Source organism: Triticum aestivum, chromosome 4B (assembly GCF_018294505.1).
Source record: "Triticum aestivum cultivar Chinese Spring chromosome 4B, IWGSC CS RefSeq v2.1, whole genome shotgun sequence".
Classification (NCBI taxonomy): Eukaryota; Viridiplantae; Streptophyta; class Magnoliopsida; order Poales; family Poaceae; genus Triticum; species Triticum aestivum.
In genome coordinates this window covers 561,508,881-561,523,339 of record NC_057804.1, presented here as the reverse complement: position 1 = coordinate 561,523,339, position 14,459 = coordinate 561,508,881, and the positions used below count along the sequence as shown (strand labels likewise).

General features: G+C 46.7%; 1 protein-coding gene across 2 annotated transcripts; it reads right to left on the bottom strand.

Annotated features, from left to right (window-relative positions):
- Nucleotides 1-10,170: 10,170 nt before the first annotated feature.
- Nucleotides 10,171-13,777, bottom strand: LOC123093249 (exocyst complex component SEC15A). 2 transcript variants are annotated; one of them, XM_044515155.1, is made up of 2 exons: nt 13,576-13,777; nt 10,171-12,805 (listed from the first exon to the last, which is right to left on the bottom strand). In XM_044515155.1, exon 2 carries the CDS (start codon nt 12,796-12,798, stop codon nt 10,426-10,428), a length of 2,373 nt encoding a protein of 790 aa, XP_044371090.1. In that variant the 5' UTR covers nt 12,799-12,805; nt 13,576-13,777; the 3' UTR covers nt 10,171-10,425. The 2 variants fall into 2 exon arrangements, with proteins under 2 accessions (XP_044371090.1, XP_044371091.1); XM_044515156.1 differs by lacking the exon at nt 13,576-13,777 and adding an exon at nt 13,333-13,569.
- Nucleotides 13,778-14,459: the final 682 nt, after the last annotated feature.

The following is a 14,459-nucleotide window of genomic DNA, read 5'->3' as shown; positions in this document are numbered from 1 at the left end:
ACCCAAGCATGAAGAGGGGCAAGCCGAGATACACATGTCGATGGGGCACGCCACGCAACACAACACAACTGGCACAAATACACATCGATCATATGCCGCAGTTGGGGATTTATGTAGGTGACGTTTTCCTCTCGAAATAGGCTTTCCCATCCATACATCCAACATCCAAACTCTGAAGCAGAAACAACAGTTGGGGCAACAGCACAAACATGCCCAAAGAACATAAGGGAAATATGAAGAAGAAAAAAAACACCTAGTGGCTGCCGACATATGGCCCTACGAAGACGATAGGCGTCGTGCGGTGCACATCTAGCATGAGCCCAAGTCAATCCCAGACGCGCTGCTTAAAGAGCAGGTGCCAGTGCTGTAGAAAAGTAAGAAATGGTGCAAAGTGGTGTGTAGTGCGACATGGTGTATGCCAGCTCCAAGGAGGGCTCGAGGGCGTGCATGCCATGGATCTGCCAGCTCCAAGGAGGGCTCGAGGGCGTGCAGGCCATGGATCCGCCAGCTCCAAGGAGGGCTCGAGGGCGTGCAGGCCATGGATGATGCATCCAATCCTTGGAGTTGGCGCATCCATGGCCTGCACGCACTCGATCCCTCCTTGGAGCTGGCTGTAACGCCCCAGATTCGATGCGCCAGGTGTCTGCCAGTTATTCGTCATCGTTGCCATGTCATTTGCTTGCGTGTTGCACTTTATCATGTCATCATGTGCATTTTATTTTGCATACGTGTTCGTCTCATGCATCCGAGCATTTTCCCCGTTGTCCGTTTTGCAATCCGGCACTCCTATGTCACCCAGCGTCCCCTTCTTGTCTCTCTTCGTGAGCGGGTGTTAAACTTTTCCGAAATGGCCCGAGGCTTGCCAAGTGGCCTTGGTATACCACCGGTAGACCGCCTGTCAAGTTTCGTGCCATTTGGAGGTCGTTTGATATTCCAACGGTTAACCGCGTAGCCCGAAACCTCCCTTTCTCTTTGCAGCCCAACACCCCTCCAAAGTGTTCTAAAACCCATCTAACTCCCTTCCATACTCTCGGTCGTTCGATCACGACCGCGTGGCCGAAAACCGCTCCTCATTTGGACTCTCCTAGCTCCCTATGCCTATAAAAACGTCCTCCCCGTCCATTTTCGCAGACGAAACCCTAGCCCCGCTCCCCACGCGCGCCGGACATGTCCGCTCCGCCGCCGGACATGTCCAGCCCCCTCGCCGCCGCCACGTGTCGCCGTCTGATTCGCCCCCGCCGCCGTCTCCGCCGCGCGGCCCGGGGAAGCCCATCGCGGGCCCGCCCGGGCCCAGATCCGCCGCCGCCGCCCGGCCAGCACCGCGCCCGCTCGCCCGCGCCCTCCGCCACCCGCGCCGGCCGCCGCCGCAGGCTGCCGCCTTCGCCGGCGCCCGTCTCCTTCGCCGGCGCCCGCCTCTGCCACCTCGCCGCCCGCGCTGCCCGGGGCCGGATCCACCCTGCGTCGCCTCTGATCCGCGCCCTCCGCCTCGTCCCGCATCCCCGCCGGCGACCTCCGCCCGGCTGCGCCTCCATCTACCGGCGAGCTCCGTGCCGTCGCACTGCCTCTTCCTCCGGCGACCCGCGTGCGGGACAGCCCGGATCTGGCCTCCCCGAGGTTCCCCGCTCTGGATCCGGCCGGCCCCGTCCCGCCGGTGCCCCCTCCGCACGCTGCGCTGCCCGTCTCCGGCGAGGCCCGCGTCGCCTCGAAGTCCGTGCGGATCTAGATCCATATGAGGTTGACCCCGTTTTTCTTCCAAGTCCTGTAATTTTTACATTATCATGCCATGTTCATTGCATTGTATCTCTGCATCCGTAGCTCCGTTTCGTGCGTGTAATATGTCAAATTGTTCGCCTCAACGAGTACATCATTTCATTACATTGCATCATGTTCATTTGAGGTCATCTTGATGCCTGAATCATCGTTGCAAAAGTGCTTCATAATGTTTTTTGTTGTCTGTTAACAGAACTAGCTCTTTTATCATTTTTGCCATGATTGATGTGTGCATCCTATGAGGTTGATGCCTACATGTGTTTTTAACTATGTCATGCCATCTGTACAGAGGTGCTTACCATGTATTTTTGTGATCAATGTGGTGACTAGCACAAGCATACAAACTAGGCTTCGTGATATTGCTGTTTTCAGTCCCTGTTCTGCTGTTATTTTGATGCCATGTAAACTTGATGCTACAGAGAGATCCATGCATATTTTGAGATACTTCAGTAAGGATGTTTTGAACATATGGTTGTTCTCTATCCATTCATGCCCCTGTTTGCAATTATGGAGTAGTCTAGCATATCATTTTTGTGCTCTACGTTTGCTTCAAAATGTTTCCTGGCAGATTATTTACATGTTATTCAATTTTGCCAAGGTTGTAGTTTATCCTTGCATGCTATGAACTTGTTCTTGCCTTGGTTTGTTTCATAAACATGTCTTCTTGATGATGCTATGCTTATCTTGTCATGCAATGGCTTGTGGTGAGTAAATCAAGCTTGTTAAGTAGTGTACTTGTTGTTGCTGTTTTGCTAGGCTGAATCTATTATTTCGTGATGCTATGTAAACCTGCTTCTACATGTCATTCTATGCATAATCTGGAGATGTTCACTAAGAATATTTTGTTATACATGTCATGCTCTATCCAGTCATGTCCCTGGTTGCATTTATAGCCTGCTGTAGCTTGTTGTTATCTTGCTCCAAATTTGCTTCATAATGTTGCTGTCAGCCTGTTAACATTAAGTTCAGTTGTTGCCATGCTTGTTGTTAGTGATACATGCACCCTATAAACTTGCTCTTGCCATGCTTAGCTTCATAAACATGCCTTCTTACTGTTGGTTGCCTTCCCATGCCATTTATTGCTCTGTACTGAGTTGCACAAGCTCATTTACATGCCTTCATAATTCTGTTTCTGCCATGTATGAATCTGTATTATAACTTGCCATGTTTACATGGGTGCCATCATATTTTCTGATCCTTTTTGGCTCATGGTCAGTAAGGGACTTTTGTTCTATGCATTTAGTAGATTCATTCCATGCCTTTGTTTGCCATGATAAGTTCCTGTAACATGTTGTTTGATAGCTCTAAACATTGCAACCTGATGTTATTTTCTGCAAAGTCTGAACTGTTATTATTTGCTATCTTGCCATGTGTGTTTGAGCATGTTCTAGTGATTTCTGGAGATAGCTCAGTGTTCATGTTTTGTTATGCTTTATCTGTACATCATGCCCATGTCTTTTGCTTTCTTGTTGTGGTACTGTAGCATATTGTTTTGATGCGTGCAATATGCCTAGTTGCTGTTTTGGACAGCTTGTCCTTTTAACTTGTATAGAGTGCATGTGTTGAACCGTTGCCCCGTTTTGAGCGTGCTCTATATGAAACTTGCTTACATTTGCATGTAGTTTCATATTATCATGTTGCATCCATGTTTTGAGGTGTTTGCTTGATGTTTGTATGCATTTTGCATCAAGGCCATGTTTAACTTGTTTTGCTCATATCTTCTAGGTCGTAGCTCCGAACTAAATGAATTTTATATGTAACTTGACTAGAATCTCGTGTAGATCATCTTGGTGCATCTTAACTTACTGTTTAACAACTTGAACATAAGGTTTATTCAGATCTGGACCAATTTCGAAATATGCATATGAGGACTTACCAGAATTGTTATATGTTGTTCCCGGCCTCATTCAAACTTGCCTTGATGTGTTGCTCTTGTTTGCATCATCTCTTGCCATGAGTAGCTTTATGTAGCCTTGTCATGCATCATGCTTGTTGTGCATCATTCCTTGTTTATGTGTGGTGTGTTTACCTTGTTGTGTGCTTCTTTTCGATAGTTCCTGTTTCGTTGCGATCGTGAGGATTCGTTCGTCTACGCTTGGTTCGGCTTCATCCGTTCATCTTCTTCATGGACTCGTTCTTCTTCCTAGCGGGATTTCAGGCAAGATGACCGCTACCCTGGATCTCACTACTATCATTGCTATGCTAGTTGCTTCGTTCTATCGCTTTGCTGCGCTACCTATCATTTACTCTTCAAGCCTCCCAAATTGCCATGAACCTCTAACCTTTGACACCTTTCCTATGCAAACCGTTGCTTGGCTATGTTACCGTTTTGCTCAGCCCCTCTTATAGCGTTGCTAGTTGCAGGTGAAGTTGAAGATTGCTCCATGGTGGACAGGATTTATGTTGGGATATCACAATATCTCTTATATTATTATTAATGCATCTATATACTTGGTAAAGGGTGGAAGGCTCGGCCTTATGCCTGGTGTTTTGTTCCACTCTTGCCGCCCTAGTTTCCGTCGTACCGGTGTTATGTTCCCGGATTTTACGTTCCTTACGTGGTCGAGTGATTTATGGGACCCCCTTGACAGTTCGCTTTGAATAAAACTCCTCCAGCAAGGCTCAACCTTGGTTTTACCATTTGCCTCACCACCACCTACTTTTCCCTTGGGAGTCGCTCTCTCGAGGGTCATCTTTATTATAGTCCCCCGGGGCCAGTGCTTGTCTAAGTGTTGGTCCGAACCAGAGCCACTTGCAGCGCCACCTCGGAGAAACTCGAGGTCTGGTTTTAGTTGTACGTAGTGTTCATCCGATGTTGCCCTGAGAACGAGATATGTGCAGCTCCTATCGGGATTGTCGGCGCATCGGGCGGCTTTGTTGGTCTTGTTTTACCATTATCGTAATATCTTGTAAACCGGGATTCCGAATCTGATCGGGTCTTCCTGGGAGAAGGTATATCCTTCGTTGATCGCGAGAGCTTATCATGGGCTAAGTTGGGACACCCCTGCAGGGTATAATCTTTCGAAAGTCGTGCCTGCGGTTATAGGCAGATGAGAATTTGTTAATGTCCGGTTGTAGATAACTTGACACCAGATCCGAATTAAAACGCATCAACCGTGTGTGTAGCCGTGATGATCTCTTTTCGGCGGAGTCCGGGAAGTGAACACGGTCTTTGGATTATGTTTGACGTAAGTAGGAGTTCAGGATCACTTCTTGATCATTGCTAGCTTCACGACCGTTCCTTTTGCTCTCTTCTCGCTCTTATTTGCGTATGTTAGCCACCATATATGCGTAGTCGCTGCTGCAGCCTCGCCACTTTACCCCTTCCTTTCCCATTAAGCTTTGCTAGTCTTGATACCCATGGTAATGGGATTGCTGAGTCCTCGTGGCTCACAGATTACTACAACAACAGTTGCAGGTACAGGTTATGCGATGATCTTGACGCGAGAGCGATGTTTGCTTGTCTTGGAGTTCTTCTTCTGCTTCTTCTTCGATCAGGGGATAGGTTCCAGGTCGGCAGCCTGGGCTAGCAGGGTGGATGTCGTTTGAGTTTCTGTTTGTGTTTCATCCGTAGTCGGATGTTGCTCTTCTGTAAGATGATGTTGTTTTCGTGTGGCATTATATGCCTTTTGTATGTATCCCCATCTATTATGTAATGTTGATGTAATGATATCCACCTTGCAAAAGCGTTTCAATATGCGGGTCTATCCTTGGTGGGACCTTCGAGTTCCTTTTGGATTGGGTCGCATATCGGGCGTGACACTGGCATACACCATGTCGGCTTCACATCCGCCGTCTCTTTTTTGCTTTTTTGAACAAGGGAAGGACCCCGAAGGGTCCAGCTCTGGAAGATTGCAGTCCCTTCGAAGGTCAAAATCTTTCTATGGCGATTGGCCCAGCAGACGATCCCTACAGCCGATCTTCTTCATCATCGGAATATGGCAACGGAGGACACTTGTGGGCTCTATGGAGCCATTGATTCATGGCAGCACTCGTTGCTCCACTGCCATGCTGCCAGAGCTGTTTGGGCGCTGCAACCTACGGAGATTTTTCAGGTCTTGAATGAGACAACGGAGCCGGATGCCAAAAGGTGGATTTTCGCTCTAATTGAAGCACTACCATCTGAGGTTTTCACTCAGGTACTGGTCACACTCTAGGCCATCTGGTTCGCGCGACGGCAAGCTCTCCACGAAAATATCTTCCAGAGCCCAATGGCCACACATATGTTTGTCACAAAATACCTCAAAGAGTTGGCTGAATGCAAACCAAAGGGGACGATCCATCCGGTACAAGTCGGTCCCGGCAACCGGACAAGATGGATCCGGCCTCCCGACGGTTATGCGAAAATTAGGGTGGATGGTGCTGTCAACAGAGCCAATGACGCGGGGTCCTACAGTGCTATATGCAAAGACCAAAGCGGCATGTACATGGGATCATCAACTACCAGGAGTGTTGGGGTCAGCGATCCAACAACATTGGAGACTCTGGCGTGTCAAGAAGCAATGGCCCTAGCATTGGACCTCTCTTTAACTCATGTGGAGATTGCTTCTGACTGTAAAAACGCAGTTCAGGACATAAACCTTGGCACTGGAGGAATGAGCGCGAGCATTGTGAAGGAGATTAGAGCTACTGCTAGTCAATTTCATAGTTGTGTCTTCATCTTTGAAGACAAAGTTTCGAACCAAGAGACCCATAGTCTTGCTAAGCATGCTTTTGGTCTGGACCTGGGACGCCATGTGTGGCTCATAAACCCCCCAGACCTGAATTGTATCCCTATGAACATCCTCAATTAATAAAGCAAGTGTGTTTAGACTCAAAAAAATGTCATCAACCCGTGTGACTGCACAGGATACAAATTTGTCTGCTTCAAATCCAAATAGCACTAATCAAATACATTATGATTTTGAACAAAAACCATTAAACAAAGTACACAAAACCTACATATTTTAATAATTTCCTTCGTTATGATGCAAGTATCGGTATTTCTAGTTATTTGAAGAGAATTGTCATGTGTGTAGTTAGTCTGTGGTCCGTCTGTATTGTTTTTTGTCTGGTGTCTGTAAATTATAACCGGATGATTTTCTTAATTAATCGATGAGGCAAAAGTTTTGCTTCAGTTTCCAAACTTTATAAGTTATTACTCGGCAGTGAATCAGTGATGGAGGCATTTTCCCCGCAAAAAGAAAAGAACAGGAAAAAAGATGGGGTGTTTAGCACGGCCTGCTACGCTGTGGTTTACTTTGATCAATCTTGAATTCTTGATCAACACTTTGTTCAACCTTAAGTAGGAGGAGATGGACTGGGTAGAGAAGCGCGTAACGTGGCGCGCGCGTGTCCTGCCTACAGGCTGACTCGACGAGTGCAGATCGTACAATCAAATCCGTAGGATAGACGCTTTCAAAAAAGAAAAAAACCGTAGGTTAGACCAGGTCCATCATTTCCCATTCGTTATAGGAAAACTCTTTTTCCTCGGACGACCGTTTACTCTTTGGGCGCATGCAGCAACCTATAAAAGGAAGCAACCAGCGATCTCTCCTCCAACAACAACTTCAAGCAAGGCCATTCATCCATCGTACGTGCGTACGTAGCCCAGCTAGCCCTCTATCTGCAACATTTGCTCCATACCGTACGTACCGCAGGTGTACTCTCAGAGACTCAAAAAGTTACACCAGGAAGATTTCTATGGGGTCGTCGGCGAAGATGACGAAGGCGGTGGTGGTAGCCGTGCTGCAACGTGGTCCTCGCGGCGAGGCTGCTCGAGGGAGACCGCGGTTGGCTACACGGCGGCGTTGGCACCGCCGGGGCGCTTATCATGCAGGTCTTGCCCGGCGGCTCTCCGGGAGTGGGAGCACCCAACGGCTGCACCAACAACCCCAACCATCCCCCAGGCGGGGCATGCAACGGCGGGCGCTAAGCCGCCGGCGGAGCTCGACTAGTCAATTAGTGCGTGACGCACGTACATGCGTAGATAGAGGTCGTCTCTCTTTTTCAGGTCTCTTGCTCGTCTGGTTTGGTTGATTCTTTGTTCATTGGTTCCTTCATTCTTTCAAATGTAATTATTTTAGGGCTTCTGCCAAATGATGGAGCGCAAGAAGCAGCTCAAATTTAGTTAGTTTTAGTTCATGAATTTGCAATAAAGTTGTCTCTCACGTAGGTCTCTGTGATCACTAACGAATGTGCATAAAGATCTTTGCATTTCTTTTCATAACCATGAGTGATGAGTGGAAGATTGTTGAATTTCATGTGATTTGTATTTTGGAAGGAGAGAAACAGACTCATTTTCGCCCGATCTGCGAGATAATCCACATTTATTAGTAATCTGTAGTATTATGGGTATGTAGATCTGTATCAGCCTATCAGCGCTTGCATACTGTGGTCATGCAAATATGTAATTATCTCTTTTCTACTTTATAAAATTAACGAGAAGGCAATGCTCCGGCTGGTTTCTTCGTATAATGTTTCTATGCATTGTTTTGTTCATTGATTTTGATATAGCTCATCATTCATGCCGAATGGTAAAAATGTTTCTACTCAGGGGGACTTGAAATGAATATCTATAAGTATATGCGAGAAAGCGTGTTCAGTCGAATTCAAATTGTAGTGTATGTTACATGTCCCCGTAATACTGCGTTGCCTCTGTTTGGTCTTAAAGTCTTGAAGTATTTAAAATAGTTCAAAAGTGCATGCTAGAAAACATTTAATCAAGCGTGCACTAATATCAATCACAATAATCGCATCATGCATGCTGCACTAAGCAGGTGCGTATTTTGAATCCTAGGAATAAACCAGGGTATCAATTCCAGGTGGACTAGCTTGCATGTCAACACATGTCATATGCCAAATAAAGAGTTCAAACTCGGACGGGTCTAACAAGCATGCCAGCTTGACCTTTCCATAGTTGGACCAGACTAATAACAGAACGGTCAAGCTAGGACAGCCGTGGGCACAGCAAAAACAATCTTGGGGACAGTGGTTTTTTTCAATTTAATTATCTATATTCATTCAGTTTGTTTGTTTTTTGATTGTTTTGAATTGTTTATGACATATGCCACGTGGTATATTCATTCAGTTCGTTCACGAGCTCCCTATGAGTAGGAGCTTCAAACCGCTCGAATTTGCGGTGGATTTCCAAAATGTTATGACAGGTTAACTAGTCTCTGAAACCCGTTAGCATATAACATATTCTGCTGCGGATTTGTTAGAAATGCACCTCGTGCCAACGTCATAGATAACGTGTCTGGCATGAACGATTTTTAAACTGCAAACTCAAACCAAGTAAACAAAAGGTTTTCAGGTCTCTGCATGCGTGGTAAGCCTGGGTGTAGGTAGAGTGCTCATTCGGGCTGAAAGAAGTTGACTGCGTACATGTTTTGAATAAAAGAAAGAAGGTAAAAGTTGAATTGAAAAGTTCATGTCGTCCACGTTGAACTAGAAATACTGTTGGCGCTGGCCGTCCGAGGAATTCAGACACCATGCATGCATGCTTTCTCAGCGACTGAAATTCTACTACGGTAATGGTTGATGTTCAGCTGCCCTCCAGCTAGCGTAGCTTGCTACCAACGACGAGATGTCAAAGAGATGACTTTGAGAAATAGTAGGATCGAGTAGTACTTATTTTTCAGCAAGCACTGATTACTGATTGATCGAGGCGCAACAATTTGTGGACCTGATCAACCGCACGCCTAACTGAGAAAATGGAAGCGAAGTCCTCCACATGCCGTGGAATTCTTTCTGAATTGGTTGACCTGCTAATCAATTACAGTCATTTGTTTACTCCAAGTAATTTCTGGTTTCCGATCTACAGTAGTACTCCGGCGCAAAAGGAATCGTACTTTCAGAACTGACTCGGTGCTGCTGGCCAGCCTAGACACACAGAGCTGTACATTACGCTACAGGCATGAGATTCAGTCCTCCAGGTTGACGTCTCAAATCTTTTAGGTTGACAGCTGAACTGACCATGTCTCAGATTTATACTTTTACATGTATGCAGGAACCAAATACACACGTATTCACACTGAAGAAGCCGTACATGTTCCATGTCTTCATCTCCGAAAAGACGGGGCCCCACGAATGGTATAAGCACGGGAATTTTTAACCTTGCCAATTGCCATTTTAAGATTTGAATTACAGGAGTTCCATGTGCTTGTCTCTGCAAGTCGATTCAGATCGATGAATCGCAAGCCGCAGGTTGAACCACTACCGTATCCCAGCAATATGCATGCTAGTATGCTATACTATCGGTTTTAACAAACGAAACAATATCTTCTTTTGTTTGTGGAACAGGGGGTGGCTCATGAATAAGTCGCTTTTTTGTATATAAACATGTTATACTCGCACATGGCAGCAGGGCGCAGTTAACAGGCTTCAAACTATGTCCTCTGAGAGATACTACAAGACAGAGAATCTCAAAACTCTGCTTCATTTATCAACATATCAATGGCCATAAGAGATCTTAACATTGTGTGCCTATATCACAGGATTTTAACCATGGAAAACTGAAAATTATTTGAGGGTACTACTGCACTGTAACTGATAAACCGTCAAAACATGGCCTAGACGGACAAATAGACGCGTCTTGTAACCACTAGAACGCGAGGGGGGGAATAGAAATAAAATTCAGAAGCTGGACACTGAGCAGGATTGACCAGCAAATTTTCAATGGCCAAAATCCTTGAGCCTCCTCTTCAAAACATCCAAGGACCTCGTGCGAGCATTCTGCTTGGTGTTGCGGTTGGAAAGGCTTCCAAACAGCCCGTCTGCCGAGTCCTTGAACTTGTCGACAATGATGGAAACCTTCTTGTAGTCCAGCGATCCATAGTTCTTCCCCCGTATCACCGGATTCATGAAGTTCTCAGGCTGGCTGCTCGACAGAAGGTTGACGAGCTGTCTTATCTCAACCAAGCAATCTCTGAACGTTGTTTCCTTCCCCATGTCTGCCAGCCCGGTGATGTGGAATTTCTCATCAGCAAATGCCTCCAGCATCTTCAGGTCCATGTCGAGGCCTAAAACGGCACTCATCGTTAACCTTTTCACGCCGTCGCTCAGAAGCGTGGTCATTATCGAGTCCGAGATGTGTCCCACTGCACCAGAGACAACCTTGTACAGAGCTTCAAGTGGTAAAATCTCCGAAGCTGTTGATACTAGTGTTTCAAGATAAATAAGAACCTCGTTCATGTAGTCATTGGCATTGTCCGGTGTTTCTTCCACTATCCAGTCGACGTCGTCCAAGAGCACCATAAAATCATCAATCTTGGAATTGGCCATGTTTATTAAGGCATTATATGCTGCGTTCTGCGAGGCTTTTAGCACGGCTCGAGCAGTCAAAGTAGCACGAGACCTCTCAGCGACGCGCTTGGGGATGCCGCACTGTTGGGCACAATGCAAGAGGTACAGATCACAAGCATGCTCCAGAACAGAGATATTTCCTGCTAGTTGCATCATCTGTGACATGGCCAATGAGCGAGCATACATCCTGTTGAGAAGACAGTCGTTCAATACCTCAATCAATAGCCTGTCTAGGTAAGCTTTCACCACTTCATACAGGTTCATGTCACCACCATAAGACAAATAGCTCACAGAATCCTCAACGAAGGACCGGACAATGCGACAAACTTCTGGAACAGAAGAGGAGAATGGCGCCACATATGGAAACTCCGGGATCACCTCACTTGGCTCCAGATGAAATGCTGTGACATTCATGTTGTACTCGTATTCCTTCTTTATAACCATCTGCTCATATGAGTCATTAGCAAGGATGTCATCTACCTGCCTCCGGCACTCAGAAAGAAGCAGTTGGTGGTACTTGTCCCTGCTTCTCGAAAGAATATCGATCAATGGTGTGGTTTGGTAACCATACTTCCTGAGAACTGCAGCCATAAGAGTGATATAATCTTTTATGAGGAGGAGGTGGCTGGCCGTGCCGATGCGAGAAAACTGGCTCTCCAATAGAGATGTCATCTTCGCAACGGCTGTTTCCCATGTTGCTTCGACTTGGCTCTCGGTCAGCAATTTCTCTGCAGTTCGAAAGACGCGTTGTTCAACAATAAAAAACCCAGCTACCTGTGCAAGAAAGGGCTGATGAGACTCGAGGAACGGTTGCGAAGTGGAAATTTGCATATCCAGGCTGAGTTGCATTTGCCTGTTCTTGTAGTAATAATCTCTGAACTTCTCTCCAATACCGAGGCAGACATGGATGTGATGCGTTCGATAAACAGGTGTGAGATCAAAATCTAGTGCTGTTTCCTCATCTGTATTCTCTGCATCCAAGGTATACATGTGCTGATCTGGTCCAGTATGGCCATGCCCTTCAGCCTCTCTCTGCCGCGCACGCATTTCCTCCTCTTTTTGGCGAGCCAAAGAGGCGTGACTTATCGAGACCTGCCCGATCTGCTTGGACATCCTTCTGATATGAACAAGCCAATCATTGAACTCGCCACAGGCTTTCTTCTCGATGTGCAGCTTTATCAGTGGTATCTGTCTCCCAATCACCTTTTTAATAATCTTCACAGGAATGTTTTGCAGGTATCCATGCTCAATCAAATCCAGAGTCTTGAGCGCAGGATGGAACTTAGCTTCTGCGATGTAACTGTTGCACGCCATGCACAGGGTAATGACTTCGACGCAAATCTTCAATATCGTCATGGCCTCTCCTACGTTTTTCTTGACCGAATACAACTCGAGAAGTTTGTCAAGCTTCAACAGCAGGGCGCTTGACGCCTCCTGCAGGTGCGAGTTCTCACCGGACAACATGCTCTTGAGCTCCTCGGCATCAACCATCACACCGCGCAGCTCGTCGACGGCGAGGATGAAATCCTCATAGTGAAGCCTGCATAGCTCTTCGATCTCAACCTCTTTCTTCTTCACGATGCTCCTGAGGCTATGCGTGAGGGCTTCGGGTTTGCCGGAATCAAACCCGTGCCGGATCATGGGACCCAGGTCCTCGCCGTTTGCAATGAACGCGGCAAGGCCCATACCGAGACCTCCATCGCCGCTGTCCACGATCTCTCTCTTCTTTGGCTGGTCAGCCATGATTTAACTGTAAAAAGAGCAGATGTACAGTTTCAGCGCAGTTATGGGAGATGCATCTCTAGAAGTTTGGGAACGGTTAGAAGGAACAAAGAAGTACTCCCTCCGTCCGAAAATACTTGTCGGAGAAATGGATGTATCTAGACATATTTTAGTCCTAGATACATCGACTTTTATCCATTTGTGCGACAAGTAATTCGGGACGGAGGGAGTATATAGGAGTATATGGTATTGGCAGTTTGTAAGGCAGTACATGCATAGGTCAAAACAAAGCAAATTGACGCGGCGATTCATGAGTTTATTTGTAATAATCTTTTCCTGATACAAATGCAGTAGCAAGAGGAAGAACAAGGATCATTCCGTGATTGACGTATCCAAAAAGGAAAAAAAAAACGCTAGGGGAATCGCTCAACCAAATTGCTAAACGATCACCGGATGAACACCACCCGTATCATCGGGAATTCAAATCGCTGCAGCAGGCAAATTGCATTGCAGAGAGTAATCTCCATTGGAAAAGGAAACCGGCGGTGAATTTACACTGCACAATACATAGACCGCATGCAGGTGGCCTCTCCCTTGTCTACATCTCTCCTCCCTTCCCCGTCGAAATAATACCGGGGCCTTCCCTCCCCGGCGAGCTCCGTCCCCTCCCTTGCCGGTAGCAGGCGGAGAAGGCGGCGCCGGCGGGGGGCTCAATCCACGCGGGGAGAGGACAGACCGATGGGGCAGCGTCCGTGCATTGTCGAGACGTATGTAGAAGAGAAGGGAGGGAATGCTCACTGAGGCGGGATGGGATCGGCGGCGGCCGGAAGGGACGGGATCGGCGGCGGCGGCCTGCGGTTGATCCCTGAAATGGAACCTCTGGCGAGTCGCGCGGCGCGGCGCGCGCGAGAAGTGCGTGCGGGGAGTGGAACGGGCCAGACAGCCTCGCTCGGGAAAGAAAGAAAGAAAGTGTGCGTGGCCGGAGAATAGAATAGGGCCATCCGTCTATAGCTCCGTTTGGTTTGGTTTGGTTCGGTTGGGTTGGATCCGATGTTGAAGGAGAGAAGTGAGAACCATGCCGGCTGGGGAGTACGATGTGCGTGAGTGAGTGTCTGACTGACTGACTTCCATGCCGGATACTGAAGCGATTTGGTGTCCTTGGGTGCGATCAGGGTCTGTAATATTGTAAAGTGGTACTACAAGAAAAAACAATTATATTTATACTGAGTTTTTTTTTCAAATGACATTTTATACTGAGTTGGATGAGAGAAGGAAAACGGGTTCTAGATTAACAGCTCCAAGAAACATAAAGTAGTAGGAGTACTAGTACTTAGCAACTAAGCAAAAATCTTTTTCTAAGCCCGGGCTCATCTGCACCCGGGTTGAATTAAAAAATCGAAACAAATACTAGAAAAATTCAAGAAATTCCTAAAAAAAATCCCATGGTAGATATTTGCCGCGTGAAGTCCGCTTCAATTTTTAAATTATTTGGACAACTGAGCAACTCTCGCAAAAAAGACAAATTCGGGATCTGTAAAATAATCTACTGTTCATGTACTGTTTTGATCCGATTTGTCTTTTTTGCTGAGAGCTGCTCAGATATCCAAAAAAGATAAAATTTGGGTCGACTCACGCAATAAATTTTATACCATGGGAAAAAAAATGGAATTTTTTTAATTTTT